General features: G+C 38.4%; 1 protein-coding gene across 3 annotated transcripts in view; it reads left to right on the forward strand.

Moving 5' to 3' along the window:
* The first annotated feature begins 655 nt into the window (after positions 1-655).
* capn1 (calpain 1) overlaps positions 656-24,182 on the forward strand; it is a 30,032-nt gene continuing 6,505 nt past the window's right edge. The window contains exons 1-16 of one of the 3 annotated variants that reach the window (XM_039659193.2): positions 656-824; positions 6,719-6,986; positions 8,025-8,094; positions 9,875-9,993; positions 14,373-14,506; positions 15,975-16,143; positions 16,944-17,027; positions 17,349-17,434; positions 17,518-17,592; positions 19,595-19,755; positions 19,928-20,088; positions 20,191-20,202; positions 20,523-20,734; positions 23,062-23,101; positions 23,349-23,414; positions 23,534-23,591. In XM_039659193.2, coding sequence (XP_039515127.2) covers positions 778-824; positions 6,719-6,986; positions 8,025-8,094; positions 9,875-9,993; positions 14,373-14,506; positions 15,975-16,143; positions 16,944-17,027; positions 17,349-17,434; positions 17,518-17,592; positions 19,595-19,755; positions 19,928-20,088; positions 20,191-20,202; positions 20,523-20,734; positions 23,062-23,101; positions 23,349-23,414; positions 23,534-23,591 — 1,762 coding nt within the window. In that variant the 5' untranslated portion in view covers positions 656-777. Of the gene's footprint in view, positions 865-6,560; positions 6,987-8,024; positions 8,095-9,874; positions 9,994-14,372; positions 14,507-15,974; positions 16,144-16,943; positions 17,028-17,348; positions 17,435-17,517; positions 17,593-19,594; positions 19,756-19,927; positions 20,089-20,190; positions 20,203-20,522; positions 20,735-23,061; positions 23,102-23,348; positions 23,415-23,533; positions 23,592-24,182 lie in introns of all 3 variants that reach the window. The other 2 variants (XM_089131301.1, XM_089131304.1) reach the window with 2 other exon arrangements.

Below are 24,182 nucleotides of genomic sequence, written 5' to 3' on the forward strand. Positions count from 1 at the left end.
AAACCAGTTCTCTGAAATAGGTCAAAGTTGCATCTCATGAACCTTCAATATATCACAATAATATTGTAATGTTTTTTTTTGTCAGTTAAAAGTGTAACTGTGAACACTATCCAGTGTCTTTCAATCAATAACTCACGTACAGTAGTGTGCAAATGTGTACTTTTTAATGGATTTTGCCATATCACAGAACAACATGACTTTTGACTATCTTGCTTGTGAACAATGACTCAAGGACTTTTCATGTTCATGGACATAACTTACTTTTGAGAGATGAATTAAAGTTTTTGAGTAAGTTACTGGCTTTTTAATACAATGTGTGGAGCTGTTTGAACGAATTTTTTTGAGAATGAACCTACTTTTTTTTTGCAAATATTGAGTATGATTTGAGAAATGCACCAAAGCTACTGATTAGCATACCAGTCTTTGAATCATATCGAAATACAAATTCAAACATGGTGTCAGGACTGTGGTCTTACAGTTTATACTAAGATATTTATTTGTTCAAATGAGCTAGTGTATGTATGTATATCAACATTTCTTGTGGTTATTTTCTTCTATTCATCGAGCGTCGCGGTGAACGCGTAAACGCGCTCTTTGATTGGTGACGTAAATCTACGTCATGACCCCATCGCGTCGCGTTCCCACACATCTATTGCGCATGCGCTCCGGATCCGCTGGGGCGTTTGTGCTGCAGTGCAAAAATCAGTGGCAGGACGGTAAACTACATGAACTCCAGATGTTTGAAGGATTAAACAATAACCAACACGTCTGGATTAGATGATAATTGTTCATACACGGAAGTGTCCTGCGAATCAAGACACGAGGTAAGGGAAAGTAATCATCGGTTTCTCGCCATCCACGCAAGTGAGACTTTGACACTTTTTTTGTACTTTTATTGTTTTAGTCCCGTGTTGTTCTTATCAAATATGCTTCACGTGAAGGTTGTGCTATAAAATAATTGTTTGTCAGCCAATGCTCACGTTTTTTGTAAACATCTAAAGATGAATGAACTTCATTTCCTTGTTTTGCAGTGTCTAAAGCTCTCCTCCTGTTTATGACTGTTAGTCAGAAACTCCGTTTGCATGCATACATTGACGTCATAAACTGGTAAACCAATTTAGTGGTTGTGATTGTGTGTAGTTCTGTGTGTCAAGTTCTGAGAGTTGTTTACATTCGTGTCACTTATCTGTAAACACATCTTAAAACATCTGAATTGTTTGTTGATGAATTCATGCATAGCCTGGCTATTAAAAGCGTTTTAAACGACACACACATGTTCAGCTGTTGTGGTCCGGGTGGGTCTCTTCGGTCACACAGGAAGTGATGAAAGCGAAGCCCCATTATTTCTTGTCTAAAATCCACTTTGGTAGTGCCATGGTGCTTGTTTTTGTTTTTTAATAATGCAATTAGAGAACTTACACTTTAATAAGGCTGGAGTGTTCTCAATTATGATCATCCTCGTATGAGGGACCCCATTCTAACATTTCATCTAGATTATTGTATAAAGACTGAACTTAATGTTATCAATATTTCGAAAATATTATTTGAATTTTTTTTACATTATTAAATTAAATACAATTATATTTAAATCTATAACTACATTAGGTTTTATTTAATTGTTAATTTCCCAGTTTGGAAACCCCAGGACTAAGACACTGGTTGTCTTTTGAGACGACTCAAACCCCTAGTGCGCTCTTGTATTGTATGTTGGTTTGAGATTAAAATCATGCCTTAAATGGGTTGTTGTAACTTGAGAGGTGTTGTCAGTATTGTAGAGTTCTGCCACTATTGACATGATCGTATCAGATTTAGGAGAAGTTAAAAGTTGGATTCAGCGCCACTGTTTACATTAGGAACAGTGCGGATGTTTTACTCTGATCATTCCAGTGTCAGTTGTGTGATTTAGTGCGGTTGTTTAGGGTGTTGTCTGTCTGTGAGAGTTTTTGAGTGACAGCTGAGCTCACCCACGCCCAAACCAACATGACAAAATCATACTTGCAGGTGCCTGACTATAAAAGAGTACAGGGAGAACACAGTGTTTATGTTTCATTTAATTGTGATTTCTGCACCACTAAAGGCACTAGGATGTGAGGTGAAGCTGCCATGGATTGAACTTGTTTGCCCAGCAAATCCCACAGATGCTCAATTGACCGTTCGCAAAGACCCGCCCCCTTTAGTTACTGTTGCTATGTCCGACAAGCCATGCTGCTCTCACACCACAGACAGGTCTCAACTTTCCAATTTGGTCCTTTTTTTAAAAGAAATGTAAACAATAAATACCTTTTTTTTTTTTTGGCTCTTTAAAGGGTCATTCCACCTCTGGAAAGATGAATGTGTATTTAAAATGGGTCATTTATGTAGAAGAAATGTGAAATTATTTTTGAATTTTGAGATTTCTAGACTGAGAAAAGCCAGAAAATGTATTTTTGGCTTATGTGGATGAAAGACAACAACTCCCAGAATGCACTTGCTTCGCTGCCCTAGTAGGCCACGCCTACCGGTAACAGAGCGCAGTAGTTAGAGTCTCCATGATGAGTCTGCCCGAAAATGTGTTTCGAGATGTGCGAGATTCGGCTTTTGCGTTCTACGGTCGTCACTCTGTGGCGAGCCAGACACAGTCTATATCGGTCTGGCTCTGCCTAGTATCATTGGACAGTCAGTGCGTCAATCAAACGGTCGTACCATAGCCCCGCCCCCTTCGTGCGCATACTCAAAGCTCGTGACCCAGACACAGTAAGTGCAAGTGCCCCGGTACAGACAGAGAGAGAAAGTAAGTGTAATCTCGCGCATCTGAGTTTTGCATGTTCTTCTGCAGGCCTTCCTGAAACCCTAAACCCTGTGGTTTACACTCATGTTAAAACAACACTTCCTCCTTATGCTTATGTTTACAGTAAAACACGTTCAGAAGCTGGAGGGGTCACAAAAATATTAAATATATTTTAAAGGTAATTTAAATTTATTTTACACATGATCGTATCGCATATATCAAATATCACATTTTTCTTCAATATCGTGCAGCCCTAGTGACACATTCCTCCCATAATAACCATCATTAATATTTAGCTTGACTTGTGCCCCAGTAAAACTTCTGTTGGCTTGGACTGGATGCAATAGCGTTTGATGCCGTCATTCGTCGATGAGCCTTGTGTTTCTCCTCACACACTGTTGGTAAATTCTCCCCATTGCAACACACAAACCTTGTTGATTCAGAAGTCACTCAGGTCTTTATTCCTGCTCATTTCTCCTGCATCCAACACTATATTTCACCAATCATCTAATCGACTGAGAACTTGACATGTCTTGTTAGGAGGTGATCAGTATTTTTCACTTCGCCTGTGAGTGATCATACATTTTTGGCCCGTCAGTGTGTGTATTAAATTACACACATTATAGCGTTCTTGTGAAACCTGTTTTTCCTCGAATCCCCAGTAAGTTTTCCCTCAGTCTGTCTCCACGATCGGTCGACTGCATCTGTTCACAAACTGAGGTTTCATGATGTGTCTTTACTTGTCTCGCTTTTGTCATCTTTGTCCTTTTTTCAGAGAGCAATAAAAACAGAGGTTCCCGCTTCCACAAGAGACTAATCCAATATTTATTTGAGCACGTTTGTGTCGGCCCGAGCACCTCCACCACCAGCTCGATGATAACATGATGAACGTGTTTATGAGGTTGGCTCAATGGAGATTTGACATGAGAAAATAGCAAGAACTGATCTTCACTAGGCTAGGCTTTAGAGAAAAGCAACATTGGAAAGGGTTTCCCGTATTTTATCTGAAGAAGTGTGTTTTGCGAAGTCACTGTTCGAGCGCTGAATGCTGCATCTGTACTCCTGGCGCACACACACACACATGCCTGCAGTTTAATACACTCTTGGCAGCGTGTCTTGGGTCTCACGCACCACACCCTTGCACTGCTCTACTTTCTCTCATTTGTTAGAATGAGCTTATTGAGTTTGTCATTAAGTTGAATGGGGACTGCCTTCATGTTCATGATCATGACTGATTTGCTGCCCTAGGCAAGGTTTTACCGCTTGCATCAGCCACTGATCCTTGTGTTTATAGTATGCGCTTACACAGAAACTGCACATGTACTGGAGAATGAGAGAGAGACCATTGGGGCTTACATTTATATTATACAAAGAAAAACAAAGCTGATGATGCTGACCTATACCTTGAACTCAAATAGGAAGAGTAATTAGCAATTACCTTTACTAGCATTCATGCTAACACGTACTCATTGTAGCGTACCGTTTAATTTTCAAAATTTGTTTGCAGTCGTTCTAAACTATGGCACTTTTTTCATGTTATAATCGCAATTTTCGCAAAAACGGAGAAAAGCAGATATGTTTTACTGTGAATTTGACCCAAAATGTTGCTATTTTAGGGTTAAAATCATAGATGTCTATATTAAGGCTAGATTTCTCACGGCGGAGTATTTATAGTCATCACCGGCGGCCATCTTGTCACAGACAGGGTTTCTGGCGGGCTCTGATGTAAGAAATACTCTTATCTCGTTGAAATCTTGACGGATTTACAAACGGTTTGGTTTCTTACATACGTTATTAACGTGGTTATAATTCTGGATGATTATTTATTTATACACTTTTATTATTCATAAGTATGCAGTATCATAACTGCCGTTTATAACAAACCAGACCGTTTGAAAATCGGTAGAAAATTGAGCAAGTTACGGTGATATAAAAAGTACACGCACCATTAAAACAATGTTATGAGTGAGCGAGCTGCCTGTGACAAGATGGCCGCCAGGTGCTGACGTCGACCTCCATTAGCCAGCAGCGCGCACGAGATATCTAGCCTTTATATAGATATCTCTATGGTTAAAATTAAACTGACGTTAACTCTAGCTAGATGGCTTTTAGGATAACGAACGTTACTCTTGTCTAACTACTAGATAAACTGTTCATTCATTACTTTATCTTTTTCCTCCATGGGCAACATAATGCAAATTTGTCATGGGTCATGTAAATTCGGCATGGCCCGTAGCATTTGCCTATTCCACCAATGCCTACTATAATAAACAACCATAAATGACATAAGATGAGTCGACAGCATCTAAATATAAAACATTAACATTAGCACAACACATTAAATGGAGCTTCGGCCCTAAGACTAGACTAATAGTAGTTTATGGTTTTCCAAACAAAACGTAAAGGTGGAGGGTAAAGAAAGACAGGAGTGACTCATTAGGCGGGAATGGGTGTTTGTTAGTTTACTGTATCATCTCAAATCATTGTGGAAAACCTAATTCATCATGTTTAGTTCTGTGTGGAGCACATATAGGTGTATGTTTGCTGTTTGTCTACGCTAGTGACTCACGATTGTGAAGGTTAAAGATGAACACGCAGGCTGAGCTCAGGCTTAGAGACGTTATGACAGCAGATCTCAAGCTTTGTTTGAAATGAATGCTAGTTTATTCTGCATTCAGAGGCATGTCAGCATCATCATTTTTCCTGTGGGAAACTCTCTTAGGCCGTGTGTCCACAAATGTTTTTCCACGGCATATGTTTTCAATGGGAGCGCCGTGTATTTTAAACGCCATGAGCGTTTTTTTCACGCTGAAGCGTCGAGCACCCGGCGTTTTTACTGGTCACTGGAAGTTGAAAAATGTTCAACTTTGGATAAAACGTAGCGCTCATCACTGTCACTTTTTACCCAGCCGTCCAATCACAGTGGAGGAGGGGCGGGACTAATACCACATAGACCAACTGTCAACATTCAAACTGCTGCGGATATTCTGTATCATAGCAACGAAACGTCTCAACGGAAAAAACACTGCGCTGCCAAAACGCTCTCAAGCGCCCAAAGCACGGCGTCTTCAGCAGAGCGTCTAGCGTTTCCAGCTGGATAAAAACGCTTTGGTGGACACACGGCCTTAGGTTCAAAATGTGGGTTATTTTGGGGGGTTAAATTGACCCAAATTTGATTTAATTCAGCATATAATTGATATTTGGTGTGCTGAATCCAGTTATTATTCTTGTAATCAGAAGTGAATTTTGTTATAGTAATATTTTTATTTCTAGCTGCCTTTGACCATGAAAAGAATAAGCGGGCCTAATTTGACCCGTAAATGTCATAGTCGTGAAACAAAATTTGTAAAAATCAGTGTGTGTCGACAGTTTGCCAGAATGACCCTAAATGAGAAAAAAGTTCCTATAAAGACCCTAAAAAGTTTCAAAATTTCTGATGCAAATATCATCAGAATGGGTCAGATTGACCCGACATCTAGTTTAGGAACATGGTGGAAATGAATGGATATTGATCATGATATAATTGTGAATGTTTTTGTGCATTTTCTGTTCTTTTGATTAAGAATAGTGATGAAACTAGCTTCACTGGAAAGCATAAAAAAACTACATTTCCCATTCCCCATCATCATTTGAGATAATGTATGCTAAATTATAGTAGCTGAAGCACAAACTTTTCTCTTTATTCTGTTGCATTTGTGGTATGACAAATGATGACAAAATGACTGAAAGAAATATGCAATTGTTCATACGACAAGTTCATTTTATTCAGACTAAATTTTTTTTATTTTTTCAGAACCAGATCTGGGACCTTTGTGCGCTCCGATTAAATGTCATCCAACACCTTTCATTGAACGTTAAGACATTCGTTCCACTCTTCGTTTCCTGGGTTGTGATTGGCCCGTCTCTTCCCCTTCCTCTCTTCTCATTGGCTCTCTGGGGTAACGTCTCTAGTGAAGCGGGCCGAAACATGGAGCCCATTTATGCCACGGGAATGGCTGCGAAGCTGCGGAGTCAGTGGGACCGGGATGCAGGATTGGGTCAGAACCACAACGCCGTGAAGTTCCTGGGACAAGATTACGAGTCGCTGAGGGCCCAGTGCCAGCGTGCGGGGACCCTGTTTGAAGACCCTCTGTTCCCAGCCTGCAGCTCTTCTGTGGGCTTCAACGAGCTGGGCCCGCGCTCCTCCAAGACGCAGGGGTTACGCTGGAAGAGGCCGACGGTGAGCCGACCCATAGGGTCTTAGGCTCTTCTAACTGCATTATTTTAAAGTCGCCCTTATCCCTTAAAACTCATCTTTGATCACTAAAATTACATATTCGTGCCTTAATATAGCTTGAATGTAACTCTGCACCCTCATTTAGTATATGCGTTTTTTCTATGAATATGCAAATGAGCCCCGCCTCCACTCACTCAGCTCAGAGATCCACTCGTTGACGATCACACGTTGATCTGATTGGTTACAAGGTAGTTGTAAATACGATATGATGTACATTATACATGTATAATCTCTCTCTCTGTGAACATGAACACTTCTACAGTTGGTTACTTCATAACTCCATCTCTCGTGTGCTTGATGATGTGGGCGGTTCAAGAGCTCAAACGATTTGTCAGGAAATATGGCAGTCGTTATATATTCGTTTCCCCTTCTTCCTGCCTTTATGAAGCAAACATGAGTTTTTAATAGAGCCCGACCGATAAAGGATTTTGAAGGCCGATACCGATACAAATATTTTTGGGTTTTAAAATCCGATATATCGGCCGATATTTTATTTATTTATTTGAAACTGGACATGATATTTACAAATTTTGTCCTGCTTATTTGAGTTCAGAGAACTGATGGAGATGATCTTTTAATTGTTATTCAAGCAATGTATGTATCGTGACCAACTCAACGAGTGTTGCCAACAGGAACGGTGTAGAGTGCCCTCTGGTGGACAAACTATACATATCCAACACTCGTGACATGGTTCAAGCGTGTTTCCTCCGTTTTTATTTTATTTTTGAAATATTCATTTATCGGCCATTATAACTGCCGATACCGATAGTTTGGAAAATGCCTAATATCGGCCGATAATATCGGTCTGCCGATATATCGGTCTGGCTCTAGTTTTTAATTTCACACACTGCTGCATGTGAACGTCCCACACAGCTTACAAACAGGCTACAATATATGTGTGTGTGTGTGTGTGTAAATGCTGCTGTGCCTCTTTTCCGTGTGGAAATGCAAATCTAATGTTTGTGTGTGTGTGTGCTTCAGGAGATTTGCACGCGTCCCCGGTTCATTGTGGATGGAGCAACACGCACGGACATCTGTCAGGGAGCTCTAGGTGAGTGTGTCGGGGAGTCTACCTCACACAACCTCACCAGCTGTTCACATCTAACATGCACTCGATCAGCGGCTGGACAAACATATGGCAATATTGTGAAATATTATTGCTATTTTGAAATAGCTGTTGTTTCTATGTGGATATTAGAGCCCGACCGATAAAGGATTTTGAAGGCCGAGACCGATACAAATATTTTTGGGTTTTAAAATCCGTTATATCGGCCGATATTTTTTTATTATTAAATATTGTTGTATTTCACACACGTGTAAAAGAAACGCTAACTTTTCTACACAAGATACGTTTGATACTTTTTCTCTATGTCTAAATGTTCACTCCTCGCAAGTATAACTTACATTTTACAATGCAGAGACGGTAACTAGAGATATGCTAGTTATAAATACAGTAATAATTACTTTATTTAGGCAGAGAAAGTTCATTGTGGTTTCCAAGCTCATTAATGTTAACGTTAGCGGTCTTCCACTGATAATAGTGGCATTAGCCTGCTTTGTGGTTAGCTAGTCTATGATGAGCCATAATTTAGCAATAGATGACATCATACTACAAATTGTAAAACATACATTTTCAATATAACAGGCCAAGGAGAGATGATTAAAGCGTGTTTCGTCCGTTTTTATCTTATTTTTTAAATATTCATTATAACTGCCGATACCGATATTATGGAAAATGCCTAATATCGGCCGATAATATCGGCCTCGCTCTACAGTGTAGTTTATTCCTGTGATTAAAGCTGTATTTCCAGCATCATTACTCCAGTCTTCAGTGTCACATGACCCTTCAGAAATCACTCTAATATGATGATCTGATGCCCAAGAAACACTTATCAATGTTGAATGTTGTATTTCACAGAGGAAGGCTGTAGTAAAGCACTGCAATGTTTACTCTGGACTCAGAGTTCATAATTAAAGCTCTGCGGTCATTAAATAAAGATCCGCTGTCTCGCAGCCGAGCAGATCATGCATTATGGAGAAATCATAAATGGATACCGTGTTTAAACATGCAAAAGCGGGAGGAAGAGCTGAGGAGCACGGTGACCTCTTGTGCTTTTAAAAGCTCGAATAAACATTGAGACGAAATGACTCTCCCTCTTTTGTGTCAGATTTCTGGAAGATATTGACGTATTCTCTGGCTTGTAATATCAAGCCATCGCCTGTTTGGGGCAATGATTACCATGTTTCGCAGAATCACAGAGACTGAGGCATGAAGATGGAAAAATAAATAAATAAAGAGAGGAACATTTTGGGCCGGTGTTCTGACGATTCATGCTACCCATCGAGATTTGCTACTTACCAATTATGCGCATGTGCAGACTCACAGTTTATTTTTTATTTTTTTTTTTTTTTTTTACAAAAGATACATTTTCCTGTTAAAATGTATAATTTCCCTTTAAAAAATGCTTACTACCATATGAATATTTGTACGGTCAGCCAGTTGAAAACGAATAACTGAAAGTTTCCGTCACTATGAGGAAAGGTGTACTTTGACAAGTCAAAGATGAATATTTTATGATAATTTTTACTTTTCTTCTGGTTAGTTAGACCCCATTCTCTACACATATTTATTCAGCTGTGTTTAACTTACACAATTACCTGTACTGAAATAATCTCTCATCATGGGCCAGAACACTCAGTAATAGTGTTAAATCTGGTGAATTTGAAAAAGCTTCACATAGACACAACATTAAAACCTCGAGTTTTCATCACTTTATCCGACTGAACCCTGTTTGAAGTGTCTCTTCAGTCGTGTGTGGTGTTTTCCTCAGGTGACTGCTGGCTGCTGGCGGCCATCGCGTCTCTGACCCTGAACGATACTCTCCTGCACCGCGTGGTGCCGCACGGGCAGGACTTCGACGGGAGCTATGCGGGAATCTTCCACTTCCAGGTAAAATAAAGACTTTTTACTGGCCTCTGGTGTTCCATTCAGAACTTTCATCTTCCATGGAATCTTTCCCATGATGAACTAAAGTTTCTTTATCGTGGAAAAAGATCCCGCTTTAAGTGCTATGCACTTACATTGAAATTAATAATTTGATACAATGGACTTATTGTGTACGTACATGTTTTTACATTGTACTTGTATTTAAAAAATACCAGGATGTAATTAATTTATGTTATTATATTTGTAATTACACACAGTTGACCCTTCCCTTACAATTTAACCCACCCTTAAACCCACACCACACACACCTGTCCCTAACTGCAATACAACATGAACAAAAGTACACATAGTTGTGGAATAAGATCCTCTGATGCTCTTCGGTCATTTATCTATTAATTTCTTAAATCAGGGACGGTACACATTGATAGTACATAACAATATGAAAAATCCGCCTGATTTAGCCAAACACTGGCTAATGTTCCCTAATTTTTGACCGAAACATTTTACGTATTTTTTTTTTTCATCATGGATGTGATTCGATTGGTCCTGTAAAAAATATTCACATAGTCTCTCTAATAGAAAATAGTGTCTTCATGGTCAAAAATGAGTGCATTGGATGGAAGTGAATTGAAGATGAATTTTATCTAGTAAAATCTTTAGTTACTGAAGCCAAACAAAAATCTTACTGAAATATCACAACTTGTTTAGTAAAGCCAGACCGATGTATCGGCAGACCGATATTATCGGCCGATATTTGGCATTTTCCAAACTATCGGTATCGGCAGTTATAATGGACGATAAATTAACATTTAAAATAAAATAGAAACGCACGAAACACGCTTGAACCATGTCATGAGTGTTGGAGTTGTACAGTTTGTCCACCAGAGGGCACTCTACACCGTCCCTGTTGGCAACACTCGTTGAGTTGGTCACGATACATACATTACTTGAATAACAATTAAAAGAACATCCCCATCAGTTCTCTGAACTCAAATAAGCTCCAGTTTCAAATAAATAAATAAAATATCGGCCAATATATCGGAATATCGGATTTTAAAACCCAAAAATATTTGTATCGGTATCGGCCTTGAAAATCCTTTATCGGTTGGGCTCTATTGTTTAGTTTTATGTCTTTGATTTTCTTGCAGTTTGAGAGTTATTTTTGAAAATATAGATTACATATGAAAAAAGCACAAAAATACCTTTTTCCATTTTTATATAAAAAAAACGTAAAATTCTCAAACTTTCTTTTTTAAGTTCACTTTTTAAAACTTTGTTCACTTCAGCATTAATTTGCCAAGTGTCGTCTTTAGTTTAGTTTATTAAGATCTCCATTAGCTCCTGCAAATGCAGTTGCTATTCACCCTGGGGTCTATAGACTTCAACACAAAAAATATTCTTACAACATAAAAGCATACATTATATAGACAAAAACGGAGTGTACACATTCATACATGACAATACAGCTACGTACTAATTCTGTCTTTTTAAAAGAGATCAAACTTCAGTCTGTGCTTTAAAGCATTCAAGATATATGGCAGTATAAGTAAGTTTTTCAGGTTTTTTTATTTATTAAAATTTTCAGGTCAATGCTCAAAACGTGAATAGATGGATTATAACGACTCTGTAGATATAATGTAGTACACTGTAAAAAAATATTTTCAAGATTTGTTATCTTTTGTCAAATCAACTTAAATAATGTATTTAGTTGAGCTAACTTATTATTTTGAGTTTCGGATGATTAAATTAATCTCACTTTTTCCAGTTCAATCAACTTAAAATTTTAATTCAACCAGGTTACTTACTTTTCTAAGTTAAACCAAAAATATTTTTTTACAGTGTACCATAAAATACCTTAAAAAAACTAAATATTAAATAAAAAAATGTTATCAAACTAAAATATAGTACAGTCCTTTAATTGACATTAATAGCATAAATCTGTGGTGTGGTTTGAGCGGGTTAAAGTGTTCATCTGTGGCACTGCTGGGAAAACAGCTTTACTTTACTTTTAAGCGTGACTGAAACACATGTAGCCATAAAGCATTGATGAACTTGGCTCTGTACACAGAGCAGATGGAGTGAGCAGTGGTGTGTGTGAGCATTATAAATGGTGAAGTGCTGCTCAGAAACCGTGTATGCGCATTCAGGCATCATGGGTAATCTGTTCCTCTTGTGCTCCACCGCTAGTGTGTTCACAATGGCAATAGGTGAGATCATATTTCAGTGTGTGGATGTGTGTGAGATGTGGGGGAGGGCCGGTTTCTACACTCTTCAAATAACCCCAGTGAAGTGGCATTCTGGGTAATGAGGGGACACCGCAAGCCAAGAATTCTTTCACAATTTGTATGGACAGCGCAATTTAAAATTGAGAAATACCTTTGAAGTAATTATTGAATAATAATAATAATTTTAGTATTGCATGTTGCTGCTGTGGTGTGTGTGTAAAGAAGCAGCTTTATATGGGATACACACACACACACACACACACACACACTGCAGTCAGACACAACACTCTGCAGGAAGCACACAAGATCAATATATCCTGAACTGATGATATATCATCATGAAATACCTCACACACGCGCACACACACACACGTGCATCATGCATGAATGAGTGTGAGAACAAAAACACAGGGCTGTCTTAGGATCCAAATGTGTTCACTAATGGTTCTCTCTCACACACACACACACACACACACACACATTGTCTCATCTGGGACTCATTTAGATTAGCAGCAGAAATGCACGAGTGTGTGTTAATGAGGCTGATTATGAGAGTAAGTCACGAGGAATCGCACTGACATGAGAAATGCTGTAATGTGTGTGTGAATCCGGCGTGTCCGGCTCATATTTAATATGGAGTTATGCTGTTCTAGGACCGTTTGGAGGATTTGCGTTGTGACTTTGCTTTCAGTTTCATATGAAACCATCAAATTGATACTAAAATATATAGTATGCAAGATTTCTACATACTCACACATATCTGCATTATATAAATCAAACATCCTGAACAGAAATTCCTCATAGATGTGCGGCACGATTGATGATGGATTTCATTTATGTCTCAAATCCAGCTTAAGATTCATTTGAATGGGGCGCACAGTGTAGGATGAGTCTATAGGGTGTGTGTGTGTGTGTGTGTGTGTGTGTGTGTGTGTGTGTGTGTGTGTGAGAGAGAGAGAGAGAAAGTGAGTGTGTGTGTCTGTGAGTCTGTGTGAGAGAGAGAGTGTATGAGCGTGTGTCTCTCTGTGTGTGTCTGTACGTTTGTGTGTCTCTCTCTCTATGTATAACATTATATAATATTACACCATACTTAAAGGGTTAGTTCACCCAAAAATGAAAATTCTGTCAGTATTTACTCACCCTCATGTTGTTCCAACCCCGTAAGACCTTCGTTCATCTTCGCAACACAAATTAAGATATTTAAGATATTAAGATCGCTCCTGCATACTAGTCCATAGGCTTCTTGAGGGAATGACTCTTGCTGGCCTCGAAAAGTCATTAAAGACATCGTTAAAATAGTCCAAGTGACTACAATGGCTCAATCTTAAGTTTATCAAACGACGAGAACACTTTTTGTGCGCAAAAACAACAAAAATAACGACTTTATTTCAACTATTCGTTTATTTCTCCCTCTGCGCGAGTCAGGTTACTAGTTTAATAGAGTAAGCTTCTGTTATTGTACGTCACACGCATCACACACATGACCAGCGTCGGCCAATAGTGAGCCTACGTGTGACGTAGCTTTACGCAATCACACTACGTTAACTGACTACAGGCCCATGGAGAAGGAAGTGAATAGTTGAAATAAAGTCGTTATTTTTGTTTGTTTTTTCGCACAAAAAGTGTTCTCGTCGTTTGACAAAGTTAAGATTGAGCCCCTGTAGTCACTTGGACTATTTTAACGATGTCTTTAATGACTTTTCAGGGACAGCAAGAGTCATTCCCTCAATCAGCCTATGGACTAGTATGCAGGAGCGATCTTAATATCTTAAATATCTTAATTTGTGTTGCGAAGATGAACGAAGGTCTTACGGGGTTGGAACAACATGAGGGTGAGTAAATACTGACAGAATTTTCATTTTTGGGTGAACTAACCCTTTAAATCTAAATGTACGAATTAAATTAAGTGTACAAATTAACAGTGTAAAAAAATAAATACAAATAGAACAGTTTTTGAACGTTTCAAAGATTTTAGAATTCAGTGTGTAAGTGTTTTCGTGTGGGGGCGCATCACTGATTAGTCGTCAACTCTCTTTTTGTGACGAGCATCAATGTATCTGGCTTCTAGTGTGACACAATCTCTTTTTTCACCTAATAGATGTTGAAATTGTGTTTTGTTGCTTCATTTTATCAAGTTTATTTCTCTCTCTCCTCCAGTTCTGGCAGTTCGGCGAGTGGCTGGACGTGGTGATTGATGACCGGCTGCCGGTGAAGGATGGGAAGCTGTTGTTCGTGCACTCGGCGGAGGGTGGAGAGTTCTGGAGCGCTCTGCTGGAGAAGGCCTACGCCAAGTAAACATCCATTCATTAAGCACAGTAAACACTAAAATAGGGCCCTATTTTAATGCACGTTAGACATTGCACATAACACACACACACACAAAAAAGAGAGAGAGAAATAGTAAAAGATAGGGACTGATGAGATGTGGGGGAAGGTTATCTTATATTATCAGTGGTGGAGGAAGTACTGAATCTCAGTACTAAAGTAAAAGTACAAATAACCAGATAAATATTTACTTTAGTAAAAGTAGAAGTAACACAATGACAACCATACTTAAGTAAAAAGTAAAAAGTGGCTGATTTTAAAAGTACTTTAAATATTAAAAGTAAAAGTACTTGCATAATAATTGATTCTCTTAATGACTATTTTCTAATGATTAATAAAACATTTAATTCTAACTCATTCAACCTAATACTCCTGTAATGATGTTCAATAATGATGGAAAATTAAGTTGTCAACATTTCTGAAACAAGCTTGCAATTAGGCAATATAAGCCATGCTTATCCTTACTATATGTTAATAACTATGTTTGGCAGTAAACGCGATTAATTTATGGTGTAATTCTGAACCTCTCGGCTTGCCATAATCCTAACCAAACGTATATTACACACGGTGTGTTTCCTATGCACATAAAAACAAATTTTTGCGTATAAATTGCACGATAAACACACTGCGTGCGAGACGCATTTAGTTGATGTATCTATGGCAACCAAACGTCACTGGTGAGACAAACGTGCAACGAACGGACGGTCAGATTACGTTTTGTCAGGGGAAAAACTGATCAGATAATGTAATGAAAATGTAACAGAAGTTGTAGAAATGTAGTGGAGTAGAAAGTATAATAATTGCTGCAAAATGTAACGAAGTAAAAGTAAAAAGTATGCACTATTTATTCTACTTAAGTAAAGTAAAGATACATGAAAAATGTATTTAAGTAAAGTAACAAAGTATTTTGTACTTCGTTACATTCCACCACTGTATATTATCTTATTATATCATATTTTATTTTATTCAAGATTGACAATGGCAATCGTTACATAGGAGGAAGGATGGAAATAAAAATCGACGAATACAATTTGTGCAGTAGTGGGATGGTGATGGTAATGAAATTGGTAATAAATAATAAATGGTTACTTTGTTTACGCATACACACACATACACACTCAGATCAAACACTTAAATCACTCTTGTCTCTGCTGGAATTATGGATTTACAAGATTGCTCACTACTGCACTATGTTGGTTTGTATAAAAAAATAAATAAATAAAAAAAAGCACAGTAAACACTACAGTAGTTGATCCATAGCGCTTACAAATAAGATAAAACAATGAAAGGAAACATCAGCAATCAGAAAATCAGCAAATTTAACATACAAAGTAAAAAATGTTAGACTTAAACTCATTCACAGATAAGGGGAGACGACTGCAAATGCACGAATGCCTAACTGTCCGTGTGAACCGCGTGTGCTGTGTTCTCCAGGCTGAACGGCTGTTACGAGGCTCTGTCAGGCGGCAGCACGTCCGAGGGCTTCGAGGACTTCACGGGCGGGGTCACGGAGATGTACGAGCTGAATAAAGCGCCCGCTGACCTCTTCAGCATCATCGGCCGGGCCGTGGAGAGAGGCTCGCTGCTGGGCTGCTCGATCGACGTGAGTGCCGACTCTCTCTCTCTCTCTCTCTAATGCTTCAGTGAGGCGCTAATGAGCTGATTAGCCAATCAGAAGCCGCCTCATTATATATTCATGAGCTTTGTACGCCACAGAAGCTTGAATGTGTTTCGGATTCTGAGGTCTGTTGTGTTTCTTTGTCTTTGCAATACAGTTGCAATATTAGCTTTATAATTATTTAGTTTGTTAAATAGGCCTGGGTATCAAGTTCGATACTTTTACGGCATCATTCATTCACACAGACAGAAATGTAATCTTCTTTAAAAGAGAGACACTATCCTCATATCACACAAGAAGCTCTACACTTCAACCCGTCAAAATACATAATGTGCATCTTAATGTAATATTACTATTACTGCTAATAATACTAATACTTATTATACAATTATCATTACAACTCATTTTCTTCCATGTTATTATAATTTTATTATGTTTTTTATTTGTGTTGCACTTGTTTGCCAAAAAAAAATTCATGGGCTTTTTTAATTTTCATTTGAATAAAAGATAAATTATTGTGTTGTGCTTTCATTTGATGTGTAAAAAATGAAAATACACGACACAGAATTTCACTTTTTTTTTGTTAAAGCTTCGGCAGGTTTAGAGGAACAAGCTAATTTGGGTTTATTATTTTATTTCAGCTTTATATAAATTCTGGAAAATGATTTCAATATTAGTTTTATTTAATGATCACAACACTGGTAAGATTATTCGGCTCATGTGTGTATTTGTGAGGTTGTTTAAGTTCATTATCTGATTTCATTACGCCTCTTATTGTCCTCAAGATCACCAGTAAGTTCGACATGGAGGCGGTGACCTTTAAGAAGCTGGTCAAAGGTCACGCGTACTCAGTGACTGGAGTGGAAGAGGTGAGACTTTAACACAAACACTTACTATACACAACAATAGGGCCAGTTTTACATGCAAAATATATTTCTTTGAGGTTTCTGTCATGCTTTCAAGTCGGATAAAGTTCCCAGGGAATGAAATGTGTGTGTGTGTGTGTGTGTGTGTGTGGTGTATAATTATTTAGTATTTAAAAATACATATGTATGCATGTATATATTTAAGACTTATTTGCACGTAAATACGGCATATATATATATATATATATATATAATTTTAAGGGGACAATAAAGTATATTCTATTTAATTCTATTCTAATTCCTAATCAAATCTGTGTTGATCAGGTGGTCTACAGGGGAAACATGACTAAACTGGTGCGCATCAGGAACCCATGGGGGGAGGTGGAGTGGACGGGGGCCTGGAGTGACAAGTGAGAAACAAAAGAATGAACTGATAGAGTGTGTTTTACTGTGATGACATTGCTCTGATGACCGGTCTGGCGTGTGTGTTCAGCTCTCGGGAATGGGACAATGTGGACCACTCCGTCCGGGGCCGATTACAGAACCGCAGCGAGGACGGAGAGTTCTGGTGAGTGGATCATGATCTGACAGATTTAGATTAGCAGTTAGTCCTGTAGTATTAGAAAAAAAGTCCCAAGATTTCCTTAGCAACACCCTAGAAACCACCTAGCAAACACTGGGCACACTTGTGGTTCTCAAGCATTCAAATTAGCTTAGTCTTAAGTCAGGGCTTGAAGTCAAAAAGCTTCAGAACCACCAGCAAGAACCTATTAATGCCTATGAACTGGGCAGAATACCTTAGCAACCACATAGCAACACCCTAGAAGCTACCAAGCAAACTACACAAATCACCTTAGCAAAGACCTATAAATATCCTATCAACCATTCAGACACTTTAGTAGATGCATGGCAACAACCCTAGAAAACACCCGAACCACCTGGCAACGACCTATCAATGCTCTATAAACAATCAGAACACTTTAGGAACTACATAGCAACAGCCCTAGAAACCACCCAAATCACCTGGTAACAACCTATTAATTCTCTAAAAATGTTAAGAACACATTAACAACCACCTAGCAACCACACAGAAAAGTCTAGATATGACCTATAAATGCCCTAAAAAAGTTTAGAAGAACTTAGCAACACCCTAGAGACCAGAAACCGCACAGAACACCCTAACAACGACCTGTAAATGGCCTACAAACTTTTCAGAACGCCTTAGCAATTCCCTAGAAACCAGAAACCACACAAAACACCCTAGCAATGACCTATAAATGCCCAACAAACTTTTCAGAACACCTTAGCAACACCCTAGAAACCAGAAACCCCACAGAACACCCTAGCAATAACCTATATATGCCCAACAAACTTTTTAGAAAACCTTAGCAACACCCTAGAAACCAGAAACCACACAGAACACCCTAGCAATGACTTATAAATGCCCTACAAACAGTTTAAAACACCTTAGCAACGCCCTAGAGACCAGAAACCACACATAACACCTTAGCAATGACCTATATATGCCCTACAAACTTTCCAGAACACCTTAGCAACACCCTAGAAACCAGAAACCAGACAGAACACCCTAGCAATGACCTATAAATGCCCTACAAACTTTTCAGAACACCTTAGCAACACTCTAGAAACCAGAAACCCCACAGAACACCTTAGCAATAACCTATATATGCCCTACAAACTTTCCAGAACACCTTAGCAACACCCTAGAAACCAGACACCAGACAAAACACCCTAGCAATGACCTATAAATGCCCAACAAACCTTCCAGAACACCTTAGCAACACCCTAGAAACCAGAAACCCCACAGAACACCCTAGCAATAACCTATATATGCCCAACAAACTTTTTAGAAAACCTTAGCAACACCCTAGAAACCAGAAACCACACAGAACACCCTAGCAATGACTTATAAATGCCCTACAAACAGTTTAAAACACCTTAGCAACGCCCTAGAGACCAGAAACCACACATAACACCTTAGCAATGACCTATATATGCCCTACAAACTTTCCAGAACACCTTAGCAACACCCTAGAAACCAGAAACCAGACAGAACACCCTAGCAATGACCTATAAATGCCCTACAAACTTTTCAGAACACCTTAGCAACACCCTAGAAACCAGAAACCCCACAGAACACCTTAGCAATAACCTATATATGCCCTACAAACTTTTTAGAAAACCTTAGCAATACCCTAGAAACCAGAAACCACACAGAACACCCTAGCAATGACCTATAAATGCCCTACAAACTTTTCAGAACACCTTAGCAACACCCTAGAAACCAGAAACCTCACAGAACACCCTAGCAGCGACCTATAAATCTATAAATCCCCTACAAACTTAGCAACAATATAGCAACGCCCTAGAAACCACAAAGCATCATGCCAACAAGTTTTGCTCTGGCAAATACCACTGACATTTTAAATGTACTAATTTTGTGCACATGCACACATTCTCTTTCATATTTGACCCAGCACCTGTGTAAATGAGTGTGTCTAGATCTTTAAGATTTGACAGTACCGGTCAGGTTTGCATTTCTCTCTCAGGATGTCGTTCAGTGATTTCCTGCGTGAGTTCAGCCGTTTGGAGATCTGTAACCTGACGCCGGACGCTCTCCAGGCGGGTCAGGTGAAGAAGTGGAGCACGTCGCTCTATCAGGGCGAGTGGAGGAGAGGCAGCACGGCTGGCGGCTGCAGGAACTTCCCAGGTACAGGACATCGCGGGCTCAGTGTTAGGGTTGGGAAATGTTTGGAATCGAAACTGAATCGATAAGCAGAATCTCAACTTGAATCACTAAAGTTCAAACGATACCCAACTTTAGTCAGCGTCTGCAAAATGGAGAAATCCTCATCATCCTCTTATGTTCCCATAAACCATAGCCACGTTCTGGATCAACCCTCAGTTCAAGGTGGCCTTAAAACATCCGGATTCTCCTGGCCAATCAGATTGCAGCTTCCTGGTGGCGCTGATGCAGAAGGACCGCAGGAAGAAGCGGAGAGAAGGAAAGGACATGGAGACCATCGGGTTCGCCATTTACGAGGTCCGAAAGCAGATCGCTCTTGTTTAGCTTGTCTGGAGTTAGTGTTCACTTGTTTTGGGCTCCGTTTGCTCTTTTTGATTGGTCATTTCTTTATTTTTGCAGGTGCCAAATGAGGTACGATGAGAGGCCTTTTGAATGTGAATTGAGATATTTCATAGTTTTGAAGTTCTTTAAATAATGTAGAACATGGAGAGAGAAAAGCATTTGGTCCGTAAAGGTAAATAAGATCATCTTGAGGACACTGGGTCTGTTTCACTAATAGTTGCATGGATTATTCATATTCATACTCGCACTTTGTACGCAGATTTCACACACAAATTCATGTGTGCTCATGTATGTGTATGAGTGTATGAGACCCAATGTTTGTCCAAAGCAACATCTAAAACAAGAAGACAGACACAGAAGACTGCTGTTTTGTGTCTTTCTCCGCTCAGTATTTGGGTAGGTCGGCTGTGCACCTGAAGCGGGATTTCTTTCTCAGTCACGCGTCCAGCGCTCGCTCTGAGCTTTTCATCAATTTGCGGGAGGTGAGCTCACGCTTCCGTCTGCCGGCCGGCGAGTACATCATCGTACCGTCCACCTTCGAGCCCAACAAAGAGGGAGACTTCGTGCTCAGAGTGTTCTCCGAGAAACCAGCCAACTCGGAGTAAGTCCTGCGGGAACTAATCATTCATTTCACAGCATTAAACAGCTAAAAACGACAGATAAACTGCTAAAAATGGCAGATAAACAGCTAAAACGCAGATAAACACAGAGTTGCTCCCCAACTCTGGAACTCGCTTCCACCGGACCTACGTAATATTAATTCCCTTTCACATTTTAAATCAAAACTTAAAACCCATCTTTTTAGAATAGCTTACTCCTTCTGACTATGTTGTATTTTAATTGTATTGTAATTTTTATTGTTTTGTTTTGTATAATGTACGGTGACCTTGAGTGTCAAGAAAGGCGCCTAGAAATAAAATGTATAATAATAATAATAATAATAATAAACAGCTAAAAACGGCAAATAAACTGCTAAAACACAGATAAACAGCTAAAAACACAGATAAATGCTAAAAACGGCAGATAAACTGCTAAAAAAGTCAGATAAACTGCTAAAACATTGATAAACTGCTAAAAACGGCAGATAAACAGCTAAAAATACAAATAAACAGCTAAAAACGGCGGATAAACAGCTAAAAACAGAAATATACTGCTAAAAACACAGATAAATGCTAAAAACGGCTTTAAACTACTTTAGTCGGAATAAAAATTAGGTGCGTTAATGAGGTAAACTGCTAAAAATACAAATAAACAGCTAAAACAGACAAACTGCTAAAAACGACAGATAAACAGCTAAAAAACGGCAGATAAACAGCTAAAAATACAAATAAACAGCTAAAAACGGCAGATAAACAGCTTAATAACGGCAGATAAACTGCTAAAAATACAAATAAACAGCTAAAAACGGCAGATAAACAGCTAAAAAACGGCAGATAAACAGCTAAAAATACAAATAAACAGCTAAAAACGACAGATAAACAGCTAAAAAACGGCAGATAAACAGCTAAAAATACAAATAAACAGCTAAAAACGACAGATAAACAGCTAAAAAACGACAGATAAACAGCTAAAAAACGGCAGATAAACAGCTAAAAATACAAATAAACAGCTAAAAACGGCAGATAAACAGCTAAAAAACGGCAGATAAACAGCTAAAAATACAAATAAACAGCTAAAACGGCAGATAAACAGCTAAAAAACGGCAGATAAAGTGCTAAAAATACAAATAAACAGCTAAAAACGACAGATAAACAGCTAAAAAACGGCAGATAAACAGCTAAAAATACAAATAAACAGCTAAAAACGACAGATAAACAGCTAAAAAACGGCAGATAAACAGCTAAAAAACGGCAGATAAACAGCTAAAAATACAAATAAACAGCTAAAACGGCAGATAAACAGCTAAAAAACGGCAGATAAAGTGCTAAAAATACAAATAAACAGCTAAAAACGACAGATAAACAGCTAAAAAACGGCAGATAAACAGCTAAAAATACAAATAAACAGCTAAAAACGACAGATAAACAGCTAAAAAACGGCAGATAAACTGCTAAAAATACAAATAAACAGCTAAAAACGGCAGATAAACAGCTAAAAAACGACAGATAAACAGCTAAAAAACGGCAGATAAACAGCTAAAAATACAAATAAACAGCTAAAAAACGACAGATAAACAGCTAAAAAACGGCAGATAAACAGCTAAAAATACAAATAAACAGCTAAAAACGGCAGATAAACAGCTAAAAAACGGCAGATAAAAAGCTAAAAATACAAATAAACAGCTAAAAACGGCAGATAAACAGCTTAATAACGGCAGATAAACAGCTAAAAACGGCAGATAAACAGCTAAAAACCGGCAGATAAACTGCTAAAAATACAAATAAACAGCTAAAAACACAGATAAATGCTAAAAACGGCTTTAAACTACATTAGTCGGAATAAAAATGTTAATGAGGTCCAGAATTACCTTTTATTCTGCACAGAAAATTTAATATATGGCTGTTTTGAAAATATAATATGACATATAATATGCATTTTATGGTAATGAAAATTGCCTTATCTGTTTTAACTGTTTAACAGCAGTTATTTAACATCATATATTATCCATGTTTTTGTTTTAGTGGACTTGAAAGGCAAGGAATGTGTCTGAATATGTCTTTCCGGCTTTCTAACTAAACTTTTTTGAAGATTACCAACATGTCTTTAATAGACCATTTGTGTCTCTCTGAATTGAATCGCTTTGCATTGTCAATGAGAAAACACGTAGCAGATTATTGTACTAAATTAAACCAAAATTTTAAACCGATAAACTGATATCCTGTAGTTTTATTGACTCACTAGAAGAAGCTTTATTTTTCATTAGTGCTGTCAAGTGAAGGAAAACATCACTGACGGGCTGATGTTGTGTTTTGTCTTTGTGCCCCTCAGAGAAATGGATGATAAAGTCACGGCTGATATTCCCGAGGAGGTGAGATGATCAGCTATATCTATATTTAAGCAATAAGACAAGTAAGATTACACTGCGTTGTTGATATAGTGTTGGCTAAAGGCTAGCACATGAAAAAGAGATGTTTCATCTCATGGGGCTGATCCTCTAATAATGTTCATAAATAAAAATAAATAAATAAATGTGTGAACTAAGTTTAATAGTATTCAATGCGGTGATATTTAATCAGTCAATCATTACAGATGCAGTGTTCTCTCTCTTTCTCTAGCAACATCTGCAGGAGAGTCAGATTGATGCCGGCTTTAAGAGTCTCTTTAGACAGCTGGCTGGACCGGTGAGACACACACACACACACACACACACACACACACACACACACACACACTTGTTGTGTGCAGATGTTCAATATTATGATGCACTGCTCCAGAAATCATGTGTGAGTGTGTTTTCCAGGACATGGAAATCAGTGTGACGGAGCTGCAGACCATCCTGAACCGAATCATCTCCAAACGTGAGATCATACACACACACACGACACACACTTTAGCTTTGATTTCCGAACCGTAGCTGTCCAAGATTACATGGAATTAAATAACGCTTAATCAATCGATAGCACATGTGATCCTGCACCACAAAACCAGTCACATGGGTCATTTTTGTGAAATTAAGATTTATACATCATCCGAAAGCTGAGTAAAGAAATTTTATCACGTTGAAAAAATAGATACGACCTCACGTTATGTCACTGCCTCTGAAACTTTCGTCCGTCATAATAAAAATTGGATTGGTTCGATTTTCTGCATTTTTCTCATCCGTAGCGAGCCGTTTGAACGGTGTTTTGACAATTCAAGTCAAGTCACATTTATTTATATAGCGCTTTTCACAATACAGATTGTATCAAAGCAGCTTCACAGTGATAACATGAAAGTAGTACAACACAGATCAATAATATTGTTAATATTAAATAATAAATAAATAACCCCAACTGAGCAAGCCAAAAGCAAGGCGACAGTGGCAAGGAACCAAAACTCCATCAGATTGGATTGAGAAAAAACCTTGGGAGAACCCAGGCTCAGTCGGGGGCCAGTTCTCCTCTGGCTTA

The sequence above is a fragment of the Pimephales promelas genome, chromosome 1 (genome assembly GCF_988280905.1).
Source record: "Pimephales promelas chromosome 1, fPimPro1.hap1.1, whole genome shotgun sequence".
Classification (NCBI taxonomy): Eukaryota; Metazoa; Chordata; class Actinopteri; order Cypriniformes; family Leuciscidae; genus Pimephales; species Pimephales promelas.